This window comes from Manis javanica, chromosome 13 (genome assembly GCF_040802235.1).
Source record: "Manis javanica isolate MJ-LG chromosome 13, MJ_LKY, whole genome shotgun sequence".
NCBI classification, from domain to species: Eukaryota; Metazoa; Chordata; class Mammalia; order Pholidota; family Manidae; genus Manis; species Manis javanica.
Genome location: NC_133168.1, coordinates 88,937,935 through 88,959,972, shown reverse-complemented (window position 1 = coordinate 88,959,972; position 22,038 = coordinate 88,937,935). Strand labels below are relative to the sequence as shown.

The following is a 22,038-nucleotide window of genomic DNA, read 5'->3' as shown; positions in this document are numbered from 1 at the left end:
GCAATAGTAGTTGTGAAGTTTTTAAATGTTCTCCACCCAGCCTCCCTTATAGTATCACCTTACAGAATAGATCAGAGGTTCTCAAGGAGGAGTGATTTTGTTCCCCAGAGGACATTTGGTTGTTACAAATTGAAGGGGCACGGGATTTAGTGGCATTTATTGGGTAGAGGCCAAGGATGCTGTTGAACATCTTACGATGCATGGCCTCCATAACAAATAATTATGCAGCCCCAAATGACAGCAGTGACAAACCTGAGAAGCCCTGCCCTAGAATTATCAAAAGAAGTAAACATTGATACACTATTAACTAGACTTAAACACTTTCCTCCATTTTACCACTACTTATGTTCCAAGAACCACACTGTCATTACTCCTTAATCTCCTCCAATATGTGACAATTTCTAGGTCTTATCTTTCAATGACTTTTATACTTTTTAGTAGAATGGCCCTCATTCTGTTTTGTCATGATGGGGTTTGTCTGGTATTTTCTCATGATTAGATTGAGGTTATGCATTATCAGAAAGGCTCTCACAGAGACTATGTGCTTCCTCAATGCACCAAAACAGGTAATGGTGTTGCAATGTATTACTGGTTGTACTAAGGTATCTATTGGTGCATAACAAATTACTGCACAACTTAGTGGGTTAACACTTATTATCTCAGTTCCTACAGGTCAGGAATCAGGCACAGTTTAACTGGTGCCAGCCAGAGCAGCTGTGGTCTCATCTGATGGCTTTAATGTGGCAGGATCTGCTTCCAAACTCACTCATGTTGCTGGCAGGATTCAGTGGCTAAGGGGATGTGGACTGAGGACCACAGTTCTTCATGATTAGCTGGGGGCCTCTCCATATAGCAGCTGGCTTTCATCAATGAGCAAGGGAGAAAGCAAGAAAGTGAGACAGAGTGTCTTTTCAACAACCTCTTAAGTGATATCCCATCGCGTTGGTCATGTTCTATTTGTTAGAAGCTAGTCTAGTCTATGCTCAAGAAGGTATTACACAAGGGTGTGAATACCAGAACTTGGGGATCATTAGTGGCCATCTTCAGTCTGACTACCACACTTGTGATATTAACTTTGATCACTTACTATTTTCCCCTTTATAATGAATAAATACTTTGAAATTAATAAGGAATCACCTTGTTAAGGCTGTCATGTAGTGAAAAAATTTCTTGGGTTTGTTTTAAAGCAGGTAAGGAGGAGACTGAGCTCTATGATTAGGAAGAGGGAGAGTACCAGGAAAGCCACTTCTGGCATGGCAGGAGGACGCGGAGTTCAGGGACAGGAGGGAAGCCAAGAGGGCTGGCAGGGACCAAGGAGAGACTACCCTTGAGGGATCCAGGCCACCAGCATCCTATGCAGCTGGTGGGTCCACCTCCCAAGAAATTTGGCAGGCAGATTGGGCGGAGCTTGGGAGGAAGGGAATGAGCAGTGGGCTGGATTTGAACCTGTTTCTACACCCAGGAGGATTGCCAGTTCAGTACAGGGAAGGATGGAGCAAGGTTCTAGGGGAAGCCCTTCAGAAGGGCTCCACAATGTAGCTCTGGGAAAGAACAGGGTTAAGGGAAACCCTAGGATCTGTGACCAGGGGACCAGAGATGGGTGTTTGGTGTCCTGTCTACTCACACCTGGGGGAAGAAGCCTGGAGACAGTAACACTGTGTGCCAGGCATCCTGCTGTTTTACTGTATTATCTCATTGTGATGTATTATCTCATCTGCTCTTAGAGAGTCAGAGAGGGTCACTTCACCAAATGCCACTGCTAACAGTTGGTCAAAGTTCAGCCTATGCTACACTGTCTTGCTTTGTCCACTAGGATTTCATAAGTGTCAGGAACTGTGGATGTTTAACCATGCTTTATGCCATCTACACTTCACTACATGCCAATGAAATTAAAACGCCATCAGTTCCTGTTCGGATAAGGAGATGAAGGCTTAGGGAGGTTCAGTAACTTGCCCAGGGTCACCATTGGTGATAGAGCTGGGATTCCACCCATAGTCAGTCTGAACCCAGAACCTGTATTCCTGACTACATCTCATCTTTACCAAGAGGCTCCTTGGTCTACTGGGATGATAGGAATCTCTAGTAATCTCTTGATTACTCTTGACCTTCAGAGACCCATGGCAAGCCCCAGAGCTCTGGGTTTCTACTCAGGCTCCCAGTTGGCTGGCTTACTCTTCCCTCATTGATTCAGTTGATCTTGAGCTCTTAATGACCAGCTGAGTGCTGAGAGCATAGTGACAATCAGACATCAACTCTCCCCATGTCTGACAGCCCTCACTCAAAGATGACAACAATGAAGCAGATTCTAAGTCTTTATTAACATGAATTTTTAAAAACAAGCATCCATACCAGTGTGGGGGAATGGGGATAAGAGGGGAGGGCAGGACAGGACAGAGGAGGGGGCAGGAATTCTGCTCTACTGGTAATAAAGCTCCAGGTTCATCCCATCATGGATTTCATCTGAAGTAAGTGTTAAGGAATCGTCACTGTGGGCTCCATCCCCATCTCTCTCATCTCTCAGAGCTAGGTCTGGATGGCCTGTGGGTTCTGCCCAGGGCCAAGAAGCCATTTTGGACTGGGTCATTTTGATTTGGAGAGAATCCAAACTATAACAAAGCCTATGCTCTTTTTGCATAACAGACATGCCTGAGTCTCACTCCACCCTGACCTCCTGTCCACACTCAGGTGGAATTCAGTAATAAATACACTGACCTTAAAGTGTCTTCTAAGCCTGGTTAAAATATTTCACCAGTCAGCCACCCTCCTCCCCCCAACAAAATAATATGGTTCCCACTTTCTAAATGCTTACCATATGCCACATATTAAGTTTAACTAAACACCTTATGGGCCTAATCAATCTCATAGACTCCAGCACTGAACAGAGAGCCAAGTCTGAGAATGTAGATGCCTCCTCAAGAAATCACAGAAAGGATACAGTCCCCCAGGGACACGTGGTCCTTAAAAATCGTGTACCTGTGGGATAAAAACTTTTCAGACAGAAGCCTAAGATGGCTCTTCACCTTGGAGGCAAGCTGAGGAAGCTGGGCCTCAGCAAGGGGCTGTCTGCTGGGCTCCCCCAATCCAAATCTGTAGCCTGGTCCTGTTCAGCCCCCAGCTCTACCACCTCACTCACCACTTCTTCAGGACGATCTTATTCCAACGGGTGCCAGTTTGGGCTGCGATCAGCTTCTTAAGGTCCCCGATGGTGTCATCAGTGCTGGGCGCGGAGAAGTTAAGGAAAACGGAAGGAGAAGATAAAACGCGCAAGAGGGCATCCTGGGCTGAATGCACTCTGCCAGGACCCCACCGCCCCTCTCCCGGGTTTAACTAAAATCATCTACAACACAGACTGGGCTGTCTGCCTGTTGCCAAGCACCCCTAGGACTACTGCTTCTCGGCTGCCGGAGGATACTTGCACTTTACGCGGACCTTCTTCCCCAGACGGTCGTTGCAAACAACCTCGATCATCCTGCCTGGAGCTACACAGGGTGGGGGTTGGGAGGCGGCAGAGTCAGGGCTTCAGGGGGCTCCCAGGGCCCAAGATCCCAGGTGTGAGTCTTACGTTCACCCTCGAAACCCCAGATCCGAGTAACCCCGGGCCCCAAGTCCCTTGCGGCCGCACCTTCCCCGCCGGTCGCTTGAAGTTCGGCCTCGTCTCTTGCAGGCCCTCGAAGGCCGGGTCCCCCACAGCTTTCTCCGACTCCGGGCCTCTCGACCTGGCCTCCTCACCTCGAATCGCCGGGAACCAGCCGACGCCACAACCCCCTTCACTCCAGGCTAGAGAGGAACCCAGAGAAGCGGAAGTGGAAGTGCGCGGAACCGGAAGACCCGCCCCCAGTCCCTTCAACACCTGGCTTAGTAAGTCCTAGACTCCAGCTGGTAATGGGCTTGCGGGTGCGCGACTTTGGGGTCCCGAACCTGAGCAGGGGACACCTGCGGTCAGTGCGTGGGGCCAAGTGGGGGTCCCGGCCGTCCGGGGCCGGGGAAGGGACGTTCAGTGAGAGTCAGAGGTCAGGGGCTTAGGCCTTTGGAAGCGGTTGGTAGGTCCCCTTCGCCGTGGGGAGACGCCGGCCAATGGGGACGTCAGGGGGACCCAGAGGACGTCGTGTGTGTGTGCGTGTGTGTGTCTGTGTGTTGGCAGGGTGGGGGGTGACCACCAGTTCCCGAGCCCGACGCAGCCTCTTACTGCAGCTTCGGGGCTACGGGAGCTGGGTGTAGTCCTGCAGTCATCCCGCCCGGCCCCTGTAGTCACTGAGGGCCTCGGAAGCGTTTTGCTCACCCCTCCCCTTTGATTATCGTGCCTGCAACCTGGGACATCTGGCGTGCAGACACCATAAGCGAAGGAACTCGCCTGATTCTGTACTGGAGACCAGCACTTGTTAGAATCTGCATTGCACGCTAACCTGCAACACAGGCGAGGAAGCTGTAAACCGCTGAAGTGCAAAATCGCCCCGCCTATAGTATCTGCAAGGAAGGTCGCTTGCGTCCTGCAGGAGGCACCAGGTCTCAACCTTGTCTTTTAGCCACAAAGCAGCCCCTGGACTGCTCTGGTTCCCCAGGGCCGGTGGGAAAGGGCTACTCCTCTCTGAGCTCAACCAGCTGCCAATGGAACTGTTCAACTGTTCCTTCTCAGAAGACAGGATCTTCCCAGTTTGGTGAGCCTAAAGGGATTCACTCTGAAAAGAGGCCACTACTTGAGATTCACCCAATCCACCTTCTCAAAGTAGGTTGTGAGATCAGGTGGAAAACAGAAGCTGTCCTGTGGAGAAGGCGGGTACCCAGAAACCCTGGTAGGGCTGGCCTGCTTTAGGGAGCTGGCCCAAGAGGTCCCACCACTCACACTAAGTTCAAAGGCCTTCCTGACTCAGAACCTGTCATTCCTCTTACTTCTGCAGAGTCCCTTTAAGGTGGTTTAAGAGAGTAGGGAATCTGAATGGAAAGCTTATTGAGATTGGAGAAACAGGCTTTGGATGAAGACAGATGAGTCAAAACCCCAGCCTTACTCCTTAATATTAAGCTCGATGATCTCAAGCAACACACTTGCCCTGATTCCCATTTCCTCATCTATGGAACTGGGATAGCAGTTCCCACCCCAGGATTCTAGTAGGATTGGTCTTGGGCCAGGCCTCTAAGAGTTGTAGGAAAACAGGCAAGAGGGGAGATAGGAAGGTCAAGGGTGAACTGAAGGGATGGATGTTGTGCTTAAGTCAGGAAGTGCACATCTTTGCGCTCACAGAAATACTGGCTCACACAAGTGTTGGTGGTTACCACTAGATGGCAGAATTGCTGAGTCTCATAGTCCTCTGGTGCTTTTAGGTGTTTTCCCAGGTTATCTATAGTGAGCGTAAATTACTTTAGTAACTGGGGATAAAAGTAAATGTTAGCTTTTAAAACCAGAAGGTCTTGATTGTTTATAGTCCATAATGCGTGATCAAAACCGAAAGTTTCTGTGATGAATGCCCTTGTACTGTTCACCATGTAAAAACTTATTCACTCTGTAAGAATTCGTTCACCATGTAAGAACTTGTTCGTTATGCTTCAGAAGATTGGAGACTGACGAGAATTAGGCTTGAGATGGATTAATGACTGTGCATTGAGCATTGACCCCCCTATACAGAATTTTATTGTTGTTAACAACCATTTGATCAATAAATATGAGAGATGCCCTCTCAAAACAAACAAACAAACAAAAACCAGAAGGTCTATGTTTGATTTAAACATAGACCTTTTCATTTATTTAAATCAATGTTTGATTTAAATATTTCTCAGGCACAGGGTCATGACGCTGTTATAGACTGGTGGGCTGGAAAGGGTGGGAGGGCTGCTGAAAGGGGAGGAAAAAGTCTGGGATTGGTAGGAGCTTGGGCTACATGTGGAGTGGTGGGGATCCCTCCCCAGGGCTGCCAGTCCCAGCAGGGCTGAGCCATCCTGAGGGTGTTGGTGGTGGGAAGTCCCAGGGCTACGTTACCACTGCTGCATGGATTACTTGCCCTGGACCCAGGCAGGAGGGGACATAGTCCAACGAGACAAGACATTTCACCTTAAGACATCCCTCTTCACATCCTGGTGGTGAGAATTTGGGGTTTCCCATGGAAGGACTCAGTGACTGCTGTCCAAGGAGCCAGGACAGACCTGTTCCCCTGTCTGGGTGGTAGAAGGATCTGCAGTCAGCTGCTCCTGGGAGGAGGTAGATGCTTCCTAGGAAGGTGAATTCTGGATCAGGAACCGAGGAGCCAGCTGGGCAGGCCTCCTCTCTCCCCTTGTTTCCTGGGGTTTCTGACCCAGAAGAAAGAGCATATTTGTGGTGTTCCCTCCTCTCCACCCATCCTGCCTGGTTGGGCAGGAGATGTTCTTAGGAAACCCCTGTAACTGAGCCAGGGACAGGGACACCTGGTTTCTGCCGAACTTAAAGGCAGCCTCCCCATTCGGGATTCATAAATGCGCTCTACACGGTATATATAAGAGGGCAAATAATCCTAGGAGTGCAGGCAGTTGCTCAGGAGATCCCTTCCCCAACATCTCAGCCTGTCATCGGGCCTTGGATATATAGCAGTGACCAAAGCCGACCTGCCACCTCAGAACTCAGTCTGATAAAGGGGGAAAATGAATAAAGAAGAAAAGCAAAGAGGTCCTTGTAATGCAGTGACAGAGACTGCAAGGGGAAAGACTCAAACGGCGGGAGCCCCGGCCCCGAGCTCTTCCCGGCTCTTGGCCCCGCCCCCGAGTTTTTCACCTCCTCAGCCCCGTCCCCCAAGGGCTCGTCACCGCCCTTTGCCCCGCCCCAGGGTTCGTCACCTCCCGGGCTACGCCTTTCGGGTGAAGTCCGGGCTCCTCGCCCGTTTCTCCGCTAGATGAGGTCGCGCTAGTCTGGGGCGGCTGCTCACCCCTGTCCCGGCAGGAGGAAAACTGCAAGTCTCTGGAGACCGTGGCCACCGTCCCCGCAACGAGATCTCGAATCCCTTCAGCCGGAAGTAGCCGTGCGTGTCGGCGGAATTATGGCGGCGTTTGCCGAGCTGCCAGACTCGGTCCTGCTGGAGGTCTTCTCTTACCTCCCGGTTCGGGACCGGATCCGCATGTCTAGGTGCGGCCCCGCCTCGCGAGGGAGAAGGGCTGGCGGGGGGTGGATCCGGTCCCCGGGGCCGGGGTCGTTCTAACGGCGGGTCCTTTTCCCCAGGGTCTGTCACCGCTGGAAGAGGCTGGTGGACGACCGGTGGCTGTGGCGACACGTCGACCTGACGCTCTACACGGTATGCGGGGCTGTCGGGCGGGCCTGGGCGGCTGGCGGGAGGCTTGGCCGCGAGCACCACCCCTGCTATCGCATATTTCGAGCCAGGCGGTCCGGGGCGCCTCCCGGCCGCGTGGCGTACGTGCTCCTTCCTCTGCAACCTCCCGGCCTCAGTTTCCTCCTCCAAATGGGGAGAACCGAGATGGTGCAGGGAAAGGAGCTTAGAGCAATGTCTGGCATACAGTCAGCATACGCTAAACGCTAGCTGATAATTACATTGTCTGTTATTGTTGTTGTTGTTGAGTTTTCACGGAGAAGTCATTTTAGAGTCAACTTAATTTTCAGATTCGTTCCATCTCTTGCATTTTGGGGAAGGAAAGGGCAACATTGTAAGAGCAGAGAGTGGACTCTGGAGTCAGGCCGTGTTGAATCTTGGCTCAAACCCCTTGCAACAAGATATTGACCAAGACATTTTTTTTTTCTGGAGGAGACTGCTGCCCGACCAGATACGGTCTGAGCGCTCTACTTCAATGCTGAGCACTGCCCTTGGCAAAGAATAGGTGCTCAGTAAGTGTTAGTATGATCCAATGATTTTTTTTTGTCTTTTACCAGCAAAATATAATTTTCCACTCTTTCCTGCAGGTCTTGAGAATTGCCTATGTTGGTATCTTTTGATCTACTTTGTCCTTAGTTTCTATGTACCTGGCTGTTATCTTATCAGTGGTTATTGAGGGTTTTATCCCTATTTTTTGCTGTTAAAACAATGCTATCAGAAACCGGTGTTTTTCTAGAGTAAATTCCAAAAATGAGGCATTACTTGGTCAGTCAGTGTGTGCATTTAAACAGAATAAAGAGTTCATTTTTTAAAAATTAAGGTATTGATATACAATCTTATGAAGGTTTTTCACAAGAGCAACATTGTGGTCACTACAAGAATATAGTAATTTATCCTCCATTTACCCCATGGCCCCAAGCACATAAGCTGGTGAGAATTATGCCTGGGCTTGCCCCACCTTATTTCTAAAATTCTAAACATCCTGGCCCTACCCCAAGGCAACAGGACCAGCAGTACTCCGGCCACAACAACTCTGTACCACGCTGCTGCTCTCTCTCTCTCTCTCTCTAGGGGTAGCCACTTTCTCTTTCAGGTAATAAATCTCTTGCGTGGGCCTGTGTCTCCTGAGTCATTCTGGGTCAGGAGGGTCGCGGCGAGATACCCTTTCAGTCACTACATTCACCCATGTTATCAAGTCCCCCCCACAGGAGTTCATTTTTAAAAATAATAATACATACAAAGGATTCAAGGTATGCAAAATAGTAAGAGGTGAAAAGTAAGGTCTCTCCCTGCTTCTGTCACCCCTGGAGGCAGCAAATACTCCCTTTTTTTGTATCCTAGGGACACTCTTTGCATGCAAAAACATGAACATCTATGTTTTTTTTAAAATTAAAGTATCATTGATATACAATCTGATAATTTCACATACACAACACAGTGGGTCAGCATTCTCCCATATCATCAAGTCTTTACTCCATTGCTGTCACTGTATAAACATAGTAAGATGTTATAGAGCCTTTAATTGTATTATCCCTGCTGTGTTACTGTCTCCATGACCCACCTATATTGTGACTGCGAATTGTAGTGCCCCTTAATCCCCTTCTCCCTCCCTCCTCACCCACCCTTCCCAGCCCCTCCCCTTTAGGTATCACTAGTCCCTTCTTGGCGTCTCATTATGAGTCTAATGCTATTTTGTTCCTTCTGTTTTGCTTTGTTTTTGTACTCTGCAAATGAGTGAAATCATTTGGTATTTATCTTTCTCTGCCTGGCTGTTTCACTGAGCATAATACCCTATAGATCCATCCATGTTGTTGCAAATAGCAGGAGTTCTTTTCTTTTTAAGACTGAATAATCCATTGTGTATATGTACCACATCTTCTTTATCCATTCATCTATTGATGGACACTTAGGTTGCTTCCATATCTTGGCTTCCATATCTTGGTAAATAGTGCAGCGATAAACATAGGGGTGCATAAGTCTTTTCGAATCAGGGATCTTGTTTTCTTTGGATAAATTCCTAGGAGTAGAATTACAGGTTAAATGGTATTTTTATTTTTAGTTTTTTGAGGAACCTCCATATTGCTTTCTACAACTGTTGAATCAATTTACATCCCCACCAACAGTGTAGGAGGGTTTCCCTTTCTCCACATCCTCGCCAGCATTTGTTGTTTCTTTTGGGTATTGGCCATCCTTACTGGTGTGAGGTGATATCTCATTGTGGTATTAATTTGCATTTCTGTGATGATTAGCGATGTGGAGCATCTTTTCATGTGCCTGTTGGTCATCTATATTTTTTCTTTGGAGAGTGTCTTTGTTTAGGTCCGCCTGCCCTTTTTTTAATTGGGTTACTTGTTTTTTTGGTTTGAGGCGTATGAATTCTTTAAACATTTTGGATGTTAACCCCTTATGGGATAAATCATTTACAAATATATTCTCCCAGACTGTAGGATGACTTTTTGTCCTGCTGTACAGAAGTTTTTTAGTTTGATGTAATCCCACCTGTTCATTTTTGCTTCTGTTTCCCTTGCCCAAGGAGATGTGTTCAGGAAAAAGTTGCTCATGTTTATATTCAAGAGATTTTTGCCTATGTTTTCTTCTAAGAGTTTTATGGCGAACATCTATATTCTTAAAAAAGCAAAACTGGTAGTAGCAGGTGTCCACATTTTAAATTCAATAGAAGCATCAGATTGCCTTCCAGAGTAGCCAGACCAATGCATGTCAGCACCAGACAGATTAGCCAGACCCATGCATGCCTGGAGATCTGCTTTTCCACGCCCGGGTCAATAACGCAAAATTTAAAGAAATTTTTCATGTATCCTTTTGCAAGTAAAAGTTGATCTGTCTGCTGGCCTTGTGCCTGTTTTAAATTTTGCCAGCTGTGGCTTCTACTCCTGGGAGTTGCCTTTTAGTGGTCACTGCAGTGAGCCCCCTTCCCTGGGCCCAAGCTTGCACGTCTAAATTTGGCCAAGCATTTTTGATTCCTCTGCCAAAAGCAGTCAGCTAGTTTACACTAGGCAGTTTCTTATTCTTCTTTTCCTTTCTGTTTTTTTTTTGTGTGTGTGTGGTTTCCAGAGCAATTTATTCATTAAAATCTATTCAATATGCCATCAACAGTTCTCCTGTGTGTATTGTGCTGATAAATAGACACCGAGAGGATTTAACAAGTTCGTCATTTAATAAGCCTGAATTCAGTTTCACCACATGGTATTGAACACGGTCGTCTGTTGAAACAGATTTCTTCTTAACAGATCTTAGTTTTAAAAGGTCAGATACTGTGAGTTCTGTATAAACTGGTGAATAGTAAGTTAGTTCCTTTGTTTTGACTTATAAGCCTCAACTTCACAGCAGAATATAGAATGTAGGCCAAAGAAAGCATAATTGGTTACTCATATAGAACAGTATTGTTTCTATAATTTGAAGATTTCTGAATGAATGGGTCCAGGCCTGATGTAACTGTAAAAAGATTACTTAATGAATAGACTATATGGAAATTGTACAAAATGTTATTTAATTATTAATATCTTAAACAGCACTACGTTACTAATTGCTATTCAAAATCAGAAACCTGTTTTTGAATCCTGAAGAAGGTGACACGCATACACAACCATGCCACCTTGTACTTAAGGGGCGTGTCAATACATATTTCAACAGAAACTTTGGCTTTAGGAAAGAGTCATAAACATTTAAAATAATGGCTTTGTTATTTTAAGTGTAAGGTAGGGGAAAGTGTGCTTTCATTAAATACACATACGAGTGATGCTGGCAAGGTTGAAAAGTTAATTCTCTTTTGATAGCTATAAAAACTAGTTTGTACAAGACAAGACGATGAGAGAAAGGCAATCCCTTTGAAACAAAATTTAAAAGTTAAAAAAAATCTATGTTCACAGTGGTTTGTATCAACAGTATGTATTTTATGACAATAACATATACAGATTGAGCACCCTAGGGCTCTCTTTATATCCTAAAGAATATGAGCATTTACATTATTCATGGGTTGAGCTGAATTAAAAAAGATCGATTGTACACTTACCCCTTAGACAGCATGAACTGTCCCTGGGTGTACAGCTTTAACGCCATCATTAAAGTTGTTTGCAAAGGGAATAGAGAATAAAAAAACAAAACATTTTTTTCTTGGGAGTAGAGAGTCTTTCATTTGCTGTTATAACCAGCAAATACCATTCATTCAGTCAAAAATGGAAAGGGGAGCCCCACAAACACACTATTTGAGCAAGCTGACCAATACACATTACAGTCTTAAAAATGAAGGTTATATACTATATGTTACAAGTCCCCACTAGGCAATGTCAAAATGACATCTATTTCTTTGCTTGCTTTGTGATCATACCCCTTGGAGGTGTTAGGGCTCTCGTGGCATTCGGCTTCTTTTTCTCTGCAGGCTTTAAAATCTGAAAAGAACACATGAGAGTTTAGTCTACACTCATCATGGCACCTGCATTGTCAAACTCTCCACAATAATTGGGTGCAGAAAACAGAGTGACCAACTGCCTCTTTGTAAAAAATTCATATCCATCTTCAACCACCAGATAGGCTCTAGATATAAGATCCAAATCATGCTTATGGAGAAATTTTGCAACCACTTCTGCACCAAATGTGAAGGACACTCTTCTGTCATTTTCACCCCAGCCTAAGACATCTTTATTGGGGTCAGACCGCCTAAGACATCTTTATTGGGGTCAGACCACAAAAGATCACAAAGAAGACCTTGATCTGGTGCATCATTTGGTCTCATAATTCTGCTCCATAGATTGAAGATCTGGTGATAAACCTCCGTGACAGCAGAATATTTTCTCATCCACGATGGCTGCTATCGGTAAACAGTTAAAGCAGTCTGTGAAAGTTTTCCATAGTTTAATGATGTATCTTTTACATTCATCATAAAATCCATAAATTCTACTGATGCCGGCACATTCATGGTTTCCTCTGAGAAGAAAAAAATTCTCGGGATATTTGATTTTGTAAGCCAGTAAGAGGCAGATCTTCTCCAATGACTGCTACCCCCTGGCCACATAGTCCCCAAGCTTGGACCCTCTCACTTCCTGCAGCCGTTGGATGATGCTGTCGATGCTGAGTTTATCTATATCCGCCATCGCCTTCCCACCCCCGACCCTCGCGCAGCGGAGCCACCACTGGCTCGCGCCCGGGATTCACACTTCCCTTCCCACGCCACGAGCAGAGGTGGTGGCAGCGGTGGCAGCAGCCGCGGCGGGTACCCCCCAACCGCGCTGCTCCTTGGTTCCTCCTCTCTCACTGGAACCACTTCCTTTCTGTTTTTAAGGACAAAATATATACATGCAATGAAATGTTATGTTGCCTTTGTTGGCTTGTTTTCTCCTAAACAACTTCCCAGCGTTAATTTTTACAGCTTTCATGTTATCAGGTTGTTTTTTGTTTTTAACCTAAATTTACCATGGACAGTTTAGCCCTTTTCAGTTTTGTTTTGTGTTGTTTATTTCTCCAGGAGGTGGTCATTAAGAAAGGGATGAAACACTGGTGGATTGCTTTGCTTTCTCACTTACTTCTGAAGATAATGGGAGTGCACTGTGTTGCTATAGACACATCTGTTATGACCTTCTCTTTCCCTCATTGTTTTTGTTCAAACCCAGAAGTCAAAATGGTGGGGTTCAGTTCTATTGTTATTCCTGGGGAGGGGTCTGCTTAGGTGAAGCTGGCTGGGAAGAGCAGAAGCTCAGGGGGGCCCTAAAGCCCCAGCTGGGGCTTGACTGTCTCCAAGCAGGCAGGGGCCTTGGAAAATCTCCGTATCTCCCTCCCTGTCACCCCCATCTCTGGCTCTTACAGATGCGGCCAAAAATCATGTGGCATCTGCTTCGCCGGTACATGGCGTCCAGGCTCCATTCCCTGCGGATGGGTGGCTACCTGTTTTTAGGCTCCCAGGCCCCCCAGCTATCTCCTACCCTGATGAGGGCCCTGGGCCAGAAATGTCCCAACCTGCAGCGCCTCTGTCTGCATGTGGCCGACCTGAGCATGGTGCCCATCACCAGCCTGCCCTGCACGCTGAGGACCCTGGAGCTGCACAGCTGTGAGATCTCCATGGCCTGGCTCGTCAAGGAGCAGGACCCCACCGTGCTGCCCCTGCTCGAGTGCATCGTGCTGGATCGCGTCCCTGCCTTCCGGGACGAGCACCTGCAGGGCCTGACGCGCTTCCGTGCCCTGCGCTCACTGGTGCTGGGCGGCACCTATCGCGTAACCGAGACAGGGCTGGATGCAGGCCTGCAGGAGCTAAGTTACCTGCAGAGGCTGGAAGTGCTGGGCTGCACCCTCTCAGCCGACAGCACCCTCCTGGCCATCAGCCTGCACCTCCGAGGTGTGCGTAAGATCCGGCTGACTGTGCGGGGTCTCTCTGCCCCTGGCCTGGCCATCTTGGAGGGGATGCCAGCCCTGGAGAGTCTGTGCCTGCTGGGCCCGCTCATCACCCCAGAAATGCCTTCCCCGGCTGAAATCCTGTCATCCTGCCTCACCATGCCCAGACTCAGGGTCCTTGAGCTCCAGGGGCTGGGGTGGGAGGGCCAGGAGGCTGAGAAGATCCTGTGTAAGGGTCTGCCCCACTGTATGGTGATCATCAGGGCCTGCCCCAAAGAGTCCATGGACTGGTGGATGTGACCATACCACTTGTCCCAGGGACCCATCTCAGCTTCCACTGATGAGCCCCAGACCCTCTGAGTAGCACTTTGTAGAGGGCAGGTGATCAGACTGGGTGGGGGTCTGAATGCCATAGAGAGAGAACCAGGGCCTTGGAACCCTCCAGACAAGGGGAGTCACTGTTTGCCAGCTATGTGGCCTTGGTGACATCAGCCAAGCTCTCTGGATATGGGGAAGACCATAGCTACCTCATGGTTATGTTGTAAAGCCTTACTCTTACCAGCCTGGCCCCAAAAAGTCCCTGATCAAGGGTCCTTCTCAGGAACAGGACAGATGCAGAAAGGTGGGGTTAGGAGCTGGGGGGTCCTGAGAAGCTGAGACTGCTCAGGAGACCTGGAATGACCCATGCCTGTGCAACCCCATGCATTGTCCATAGGCCTACATGCACGTAAGGGAAGCAGAGAGAAAGGCAAGTGAGACTTGCACTTTTATAATTAAAATGTTAGTGAAGGTTTTACATGCTATTTTCTGTATTTGGTGTTCTGTATTTTCCAAGTTTTCCACAATGTATGTTATTTTGCTATTAAAGAAAATACATTGTGTTTTGTTTTTTTCAAAAAAGTGCATTGGGTTTATTCATTTATTAGCAAACATTTCTTGAGCACCAACTATTTCGCAGCCCTGTTCAAGGCACTGGGGCCACAGCAGTGAACAAAGCAGATAATATCTGAGATGAAGGCAGGGCAATAAACAGGTGACCACATCCGTGGAGTAGTTTCAGGGACTCTGAGACAATAAGCGAGGGTCATGTGCTGGAGGCCAGGATGTGCGGGCAAGGCAGGCCTCTTGGTCAAGACCTGAGAGGCAACGAGGAAAACAGCCCTGGGAAGCTCTGGGGAAGACCGAAAAGGCAGAGATGCTGAGATGGGAATGAGTTTGGCATTTTCCAGGAATAGGAAGGAGGTCCCTGTGGCCTCAGGAACAAAAGATGAGCAATAGGAAGTGCAGTTAGATGAAAGGGTGAAGTTGGAGGGTCCCCACAGGTGGCTCGGGTTTTAGGGGTTCAGCAAGTTCCTTTCCTGCCGTTTGAGCCACTTGAAATATGCAGGTGGCAGAAGATAGTGATCAGGAGCGCCCACCCGCGAGTGTTACTCCTTATCTGAGCTGCGTAGGTGGGCGTGGGGCTCTGCAGGCTCACGGTCGGCCTGCTAGAGCTCAGCCTGCTCCGTGGAGGGCAGAGCCAGGAGAAGAGGGCCCAGCGGGCACCCTGGTTTCTTACTCCAAGCCCACCTGTCACAAAAGCCCTGGATGTTTCTCCCATGCTTTTCCCACTGGAAGGTGGAGTAGAAATTGCTCACCTGGCCACATGAGGACTTGGGTGAGTGTGCTCCGCTGATGTAGTCACCATTAGGGTCTACTTGTCCCGCCCTGTTAGCAAACCTGGCAGGTCCAGCCTAAGGCATCTGGAGGATGGGGATGATCCAGGCTGGGGCCTGGGGACTGGAGATTCTCAAAGGAGGAAATGAGGTCTGTTTTGTGGTGGAGGGTGTGTAGAGATCTGGATCTGTTGTAGGGACTATAACCCCAGCCTGGTACTGGGCCTCTGCTGATGATGCTGGGGTTCTTGTTTGCGGAGCCGAAGAATGAGCTTCACAAACAGTCAAGGTAGGAGAGCAAGGAACAGGCTTTTATTTAGAGATGAAGTGAAAGAACAGAGCTCCCGGCTCACGCCAGGAGGGGACAAGAGAGTCTGTAGGTGCATTGTCTAGGGGATTTTATAGGTAGCTGAGGATTTTTCGAGAATGTGAAAAAGAGTTTAGTGGTGTGGACTTTTTAAGTGGTCCCTGAATATTAAAAATTAACTTAACATAAGGAATTTCCTGCCTTGATTTCTCTGGGACACCGGCACCTTGGTCTGGAGCATATCAAAAGGCTGCCTGCCCAGTCCCCAAGGTGGGCTGAGGTATTGTCTACTTGCTAAAGAATCTTACCTCTTGAACTTCCTGGGTGTTAAAATGCAATCATCTTTAAGATGGAATTCTTCCTTCCCTTTACCCTGCCGTCTACAGCTGGGTCTGCAGCTAAGTTAGTTGCTCAGTTTGCAAAATCACCTCGTCAGATCTGAAGGAGGAGAGACAGCACATAGGCCTGGGCCTTTTAGTATGCTAACGTGAATCGTACACATGGTTACAAATGATTAGCATAATAAAACATGTGCTACTCTTCTTTATCTGGGGAACGTTAACTGATTTCACTGAAGAATGATTCTAGAGCTCAATGTTTAACATAGTTTTAGTAGGGGGGTTCCTTGCATGTAGTTACATGGCTCTGACTGCAAATATCCTGCCCTGCCCCCTCTGGAGGCCCTCACCCTACTCTGACGACATCCAGGGTCCCTGTCTCACTGATGTTGCCCCACTTATAGAGTAGCTCCAAGGAGCTCCAGGGGAGAAAAAACTTCCTCCCTTTCTTACCCCCGCCTTTCCAGTAAGAATGGAGCAGCTGACATGAAATGAGAGGCAGTGGTATACATGGAAATGTGTAACAGCCAGTGCCAGGTGGTGGTGGAGGAAGCCCTGATTTGTAGTGTTTTGTAAACACTCTCATCATGGCTGGTTTCAGGCTACCAACAGTTTAACAACTGGCTCTCAAGTTCCTGAAAGTTTAGCAATTGGCCATCCCAAGCTGGCGTGAGCTGGCTGCAGCGCACTTACTGGTTAGAGGCCTTTTTCTTCAGGCGTGTCCTGTGGCTAGTCTGCCTTAGTGACCCTTCTCTGGGCTGATCTCTGAGAGGTGGTGGGGCTGTGAGACGTGAGACAGAGCTCCCACCATCGCTGGATTTCCCCACCCCTGACTGTTGTCTTCTTCTGGATGAGGGCCTAGGGGCTTAAGACTGCCCCCTGTTTTAAAAATTGCCTGGGACTTGTTTTAATCATGGATGGGAAGGTGACAGACACAGAGATAACTGTTTTGACTTCTCTTAATTTCCCTTCAGAGTTAGAGACCAGTTACAGGACTCAGAGACGAAAATACCAGCTTCATGACAGAAACTGGATTGGCGTGTCATGGCTTCCCTATGCACTCCCAGGAGGCTTTCTGATATTTCACCCATGAGTTTGCCAGACCTACTCAGGCATGGCACAGCTGGTCAACCACAAATCTCCTCTGCATGTTTGCTGCACTGTCCCAGCCTGTTTAAAATAATCATTCTCTGGGGTCCAGCAGACTCCCAAAGGGAGAGAGAAAGGGCATGAACCCAAGAAACTCAGTTCCTTCTTTCAAATCCCTAGTCAAATAAACGTGTGGGTGTGTATATGCAGAGATCAGGATTGTCACTTAGCTGAAATTCCCTTTGCTTAGGAAGCCAGAGGAATGGTTTCCTCCCTAACTCAGACTGAAATAAATGCATACCTGTTTTGTGTGGGGTCTCAACCTATCCGATAGTAATGGTATCTACTAGGAATGCCTGGGGAACTCACCTGGGCCCCTATTTTTGCAGCAAGCCCCAGAAGACATCTTGTTGAACAGAGCCAGTGCTGTGGCTGGACCGGCTTTTATGGTTCTTATTATGACTACAAGACACAGCTCAGCAACACCATCAGGGAACTTTGGAAAACAAGATTTATTATACACAGGTCCTTGCGAGTGAGTACATGGCATAAGCAGTGGTGCCCGTAGGGAGAAAGGTGGGAGGTGCGCCTGTATTTTCTTTCTCTTTTTGGGTTTTGCAGGTTCACTGTTTGCTGGATTGTGTTGACCTTAAAAATAAAACCAGCTATTTTGCCAGGAAAAATGGATTTCTTAGGGGATAGCACATGCAAGCGACTTCAAAAACAGGCCAGTCGGGAGAACAAAGGAGAGGAAAGCTTTTTACAGAGGAAAAGTTGGTTTCAAGAGCGGCTGCTTCAATACCTTTGAACCCCAGCAGATGGCAGCATATCACCGGATTTGCCATGTAAATTATCCTCAACACAGGAATTAAGAGTTGTTAAAAAAACTGTATACTTCTCACCTTTCCTAAGGGGAAAAATGAAAGGAATATTGCTAGACATCTACTCATCAGCTGTATACTCTGATTTACAACTGTGATTTAAGTCCGAGCACTTCCCTCATCTCTCAGAACTCCCCAATAATAAACAAATGGGAAATGAAAAATGAAATATATGTGTATATATAGTGTCTAAGAGTTAGCCTAATTGAAAGATACAACCCATTGAAGAAGAAATTTAAAACTTTAGGAGCCTAAAGAAGGAATGGGGCGAACGGAGGCATGATACACAAACTATGAAAGTGCAGTAGGAAAAGCCTTTAACGGATGTTCCCAGGGCTGGACAAGGTAACAGGGAGGCCCCGCCCAACCCCCGGCTCCCCGCCCACTGAATATTAGCTCCGCCCACCGGGTCCGGTACCTTCTCCCTCCTGCCAGCTTCTCTTTCGCGGGTTGGTCTTCAGCCCGGACACAGCCACGCGTCTGCGCCCAGGCCATGCGTTAGCTCAGAGCCTCCCGCACTCGTGGCTACTCCCGGGCTGCTCTCGGGACGGCGCGAGGCTCCGCCCAGCCGACTCCGGGCTGTTGTGGTCCCGCTGCACCTCGGTCTTCGCACCTGGAGCCGCCCCCAAAGCCCCCGGTGGAGCAGCGGGGTTGGGGCCCAGCCGCGTCCCTGTGAGAGGGCGCTAGGATTAACCTGCAGAAGGTGGGGAGACGCGGCCGCCGCCCTTCCCGCAGCCTCGGGCGCAGCTAGGCCGGCCGGAGCCTCTGGTGAGCCGCGCCTGGTGTGGCCCCGCCACTCGGAGGACAGGGTCTCGGGGCTCCTGGGGGCGGGGGTTCCGTGAGGGTGTGAAAACAGGGTTCTGGGGGAGGGGGCTCAGCAGTGGTGGGGAGACAACTGGGGAGTCGGGGGGTGCTCGGCGAGGGCGGGGCTTGGCTCTAAGGCCTGGAAGGCAAACAGGCGTCGGTAGGGTCCCTGGGTTCTTGCGTCCTCGTGACCTGGGGATTTCTTCAGTTTTGGGGGTGAGAGGCCCCCAGTGAAATTTACACCAAGGTGGTCCCTTTCTGCCTTCCGTAAGCAAGAGTTTTACTTGTGACTTTTGCTTTTGTGATATTCATTGAGGTGAAGATGTCTTAAGGGTTTTTCTCATTTATGATAAATTTATTTGGAAATGAGTGTAAATAACTAAACTTAAAATACGATGAAATAGAGTAAGCGAGAATGTAAATAACAGGTTTTTTTTTTTTTTAAACACCATAGTCGTATCCCGTAGTGTCGGGGAGCTGAGTTCTCCTTGGTTCTTGTTCCTGCCTGTCCCCGCCCCAACAAAGAATTGAAGGGCTGAGAGAGACTGTGGTCAAGCAGAATGAACGTTTTATTCGAAATCCCCTCCAGGCGAGGAGTGGACTGGGGCAAGATAGACAAAGACAGGTTTACTTGAATAAGCCTCTCTGGTCCAGATAAGCCCTGCTCGCCCGCATTATTACCTATTGATATGGAAATGGACTACTCTCTACCCCTTGGAAACACCTGCTGATACGGAGCCAGGCAAGAGATTCTGGAAATACTGCAATTTTACGCACAATCTCTACACAGCACCTGGTCCCTCTGCTACCCTCTCCGGCCACTTTCCTCCCCAGTCACAAGCTCCAGCCACCCCTGCACAGACTTTCTTCTTCCAGCAACTTCTTAGGACTAGATTAATCCCTGGCCACTTTCATTTCCTGAGACCCTCTTCCTCCAGGGCTTCCGAAGACCAGGACAGGGTGGGAATGGAATCCCACAAGCCCTTGAGTCTGCTTGCATTGGGGCCATGCCTTTTCGGCTGTGAGAGATTGGGGGACAACACTGCATTTGTCCCTGTGTTTGTATTATAAACTTGAGCAGTTGACGAGCTAAACCTCCCGGGACTTGACTACCCTAAACAGTTGCAGGAGTTAACTAGCAGTCCTCGTGGGCATCAAGGCCTCTTCTGGCCGGGAGAGAGACAAGGCCGTCCTGGCCTTTGAGGGGAGCTGCGTGTGTGCAGGCATGTGTTTTGTGTGCGGGCCGGTGGGTCATTCGAGGCAGCCTCCAGGCTTGTGCCAGCTGGAATCTAGGGCCTGCCTCTCACATCCACCCTCTTGTCCTCTAGCTGTGCCTGCTCAGTGCCACCTGTCTCCAGGAGGGGAACATGGAAGCGGAAGTGATGACTCCAGGATTGCTGACAAGCTGGTCACAAGTAATCAGAAACCCTCTTTCCGGCAGGGCATCTCCCTTCTCTGGGGGTGTGTGTCCCCACCTGGTGGCCTGGAGCCTCCCAGCCTGACCAGGACTTGTCCCACGCTTTCTGAAGACTCAGCCTCTAATGGCTGCCAAAGGACCTCCCAGAGAATGTTCCCACGGTCTCAGTTTTTACGAATTTTTTGCAGTGCCTTGTTGATACTACCTCAGTAGTCACTTTAGAGCCATGACAGAAAACCAAGAAAAGGCTGTGAGATGGCTTTGTCTCAGGGATTCATGGGGACAAAACTTCCTCATTTACTCAGTAATCCTCCCAGGCCACCCGAGCTTGGGGCTTGTGGTGCCTGACTGAAGGAGACCCAAGCCAGATGGGTTCACAGACTAGTTATGGAGAGAAATGTTCAACCATGTGGCAAAGACTGCTGCTGGCCTGGCAGTGGTAGGTAAGAGGTGAGGTTCCTCTTGCTGTCCACCTGAATTGCCACACCTTGGTCCTCTGGTGCCATCCTCCTGTACCCCACTTGCCTGGGGCACTGATGGGGATGTGCCTTGGCTGAGCCTGAATGTATGATATTTTAGAACTCAGTGACCTTCGAGGACTTGCTATAGGCTTCTACCAGGAGGTGTGGGCATCGCTGGACCATGCTCAGAAAATCCTGTATAGAGGTGTGATGATGGGCAGCTGCGGGAACCTGGCCTCTGTGGGTAAGGTCAGCTTCATCTCTCCTTTTGTAGATTTTTTGCTGCAAACATTTTTAAGCACTTGTTATATTCTTGGTCTTGGGAGGAGAGTGGTGAAGAAGGAGATGTGGCCCACTGAGGGTTGATAGTAGAGCAGAAGTGGGCATACTTTTCCTCAATGTGCCAGAGAAGAAGTATTTCCAGCTTAGTGGGCCATAGGGTCTCTGCTGCAGCCACTCACCACTGCCAGTGTAGCACCAAAGCAGCCATACATGGTATGCAAATGAATAGGCAGGGCCGTGTTCCAATAAAACTTTATCTTCAAAAGCAGGTGGCCAACCCTGGGCTGTTGTTGCCAACCCCTAGTCCAGTGCCTTCCTCTTGGGAACAAAGATTCATCCATTATGCCAACTTTATTTTCTTCATTATTGGAAGCTTTGGTGTTGCCGAACTGTGTCTCTGAGCTGAGGTCCAAGGATCCCTGATTCCTGTAGGGCATGATACAAGGTAGTTTGAGTTTTGGGTCCTTGTTACTATCACATCACTGCTTGTGGGGTCACATATGCCCATCTTCTGAAAGCACTGGCCCCACTTTGGGGGAAGTTCCATTTTTTTTTTTTTTTTTTTTGGTGTTTCTGTTCTTTTTTTTTTTGAGAGGGCATCTCTCATACTTATTGATCAAATGGTTGTTAACAACAATAAAATTCTGTATAGGGGGGTCAATGCTCAATGCTCAATCATTAATCCATCTCAAGCCTAATTCTCGTCAGTCTCCAATCTTCTGAAGCATAATGAACAAGTTCTTACATGGTGAACGAATTATTACATAGTGAAGTTCTTACATGGTGAACAGTACAAGGGGAGTCATCACAGAAACTTTCGGTTTTGATCACACATTATGAATTATAAACAATCAGGTCAGATATTAATATTCCTTTGATTTTTATACTTGATTTATATGTTGATCCCACATTTCTCCCTTTATTATTATTATTATTTTTATTTTTAATAAAATGCTGAAGTGGTAGGTAGATGCAAGATAAAGGTAGAAAACATAGTTTAGTGTTGTAAGAGAGCAATTGTAGATGATCAGGTGTGTGCCTGTAGACTATGTGTTAATCCAAGCTAGACAAGGGCAACAAAACATCCACGGATGCAGATTTCTCTCAAAACGGGGTGTGAGGTTCTAAGCCTCACCACTGTTAATCCCCAATTTCTCACCTGATGCCCCCCCTGCGACTGTGCCT

At 48.1% G+C, this 22,038-nt stretch overlaps 2 protein-coding genes, 1 long non-coding RNA gene and 1 pseudogene across 4 annotated transcripts; 2 read left to right on the top strand and 2 right to left on the bottom strand.

Annotated features, from left to right (window-relative positions):
- Positions 1-2,298: 2,298 nt before the first annotated feature.
- On the bottom strand, positions 2,299-3,799 carry UBL5 (ubiquitin like 5). The gene is made up of 5 exons (XM_017642915.3): positions 3,623-3,799; positions 3,413-3,479; positions 3,134-3,217; positions 2,936-2,973; positions 2,299-2,460 (listed from the first exon to the last, which is right to left on the bottom strand). Exons 2-5 carry the CDS (start codon positions 3,466-3,468, stop codon positions 2,417-2,419), a joined length of 222 nt encoding a protein of 73 aa, XP_017498404.1. The 5' UTR covers positions 3,469-3,479; positions 3,623-3,799; the 3' UTR covers positions 2,299-2,416.
- FBXL12 (F-box and leucine rich repeat protein 12) lies at positions 3,725-14,533 on the top strand. Of its 2 annotated transcripts, none has more exons than XM_017642912.3 (4): positions 3,725-3,858; positions 6,852-7,081; positions 7,175-7,247; positions 13,098-14,533. In XM_017642912.3, the coding sequence occupies exons 2-4, from the start codon at positions 6,996-6,998 to the stop codon at positions 13,917-13,919; spliced, it is 981 nt and encodes a 326-aa protein (XP_017498401.1). In that variant the 5' UTR covers positions 3,725-3,858; positions 6,852-6,995; the 3' UTR covers positions 13,920-14,533. The 2 variants fall into 2 exon arrangements, with proteins under 2 accessions (XP_017498401.1, XP_017498403.1); XM_017642914.3 differs by having other exon boundaries at positions 3,736-3,858; positions 6,899-7,081.
- LOC108385475 (serine/threonine-protein phosphatase PP1-gamma catalytic subunit pseudogene) lies at positions 11,428-12,655 on the bottom strand (annotated as a pseudogene).
- A 3,778-nt stretch (positions 14,534-18,311) lies between the features above and the next one.
- On the top strand, positions 18,312-21,453 carry LOC140845596 (uncharacterized). The gene is made up of 2 exons (XR_012124438.1): positions 18,312-18,657; positions 20,022-21,453. It is a non-coding gene; the product is annotated as an uncharacterized lncRNA (long non-coding RNA).
- Positions 21,454-22,038: the final 585 nt, after the last annotated feature.

Coding starts and splice junctions, on each gene's coding strand:
- FBXL12 (XM_017642912.3), top strand. CDS start 6,996: ATGGCGGCGTTTGCCGAGCTGCCAGACTCGGTCCTGCTGGAGGTCTTC. Junction 7,082..7,174: donor GACCGGATCCGCATGTCTAG/GTGCGGCCCCGC, acceptor CCTTTTCCCCAG/GGTCTGTCACCGCTGGAAGA. Junction 7,248..13,097: donor TCGACCTGACGCTCTACACG/GTATGCGGGGCT, acceptor TGGCTCTTACAG/ATGCGGCCAAAAATCATGTG.
- UBL5 (XM_017642915.3), bottom strand. CDS start 3,468: ATGATCGAGGTTGTTTGCAACGACCGTCTGGGGAAGAAGGTCCGCGTA. Junction 3,218..3,412: donor AAGGTCCGCGTAAAGTGCAA/GTATCCTCCGGC, acceptor CTCCGCGCCCAG/CACTGATGACACCATCGGGG. Junction 2,461..2,935: donor CCACGTGTCCCTGGGGGACT/GTATCCTTTCTG, acceptor CACTTACTTCAG/ATGAAATCCATGATGGGATG.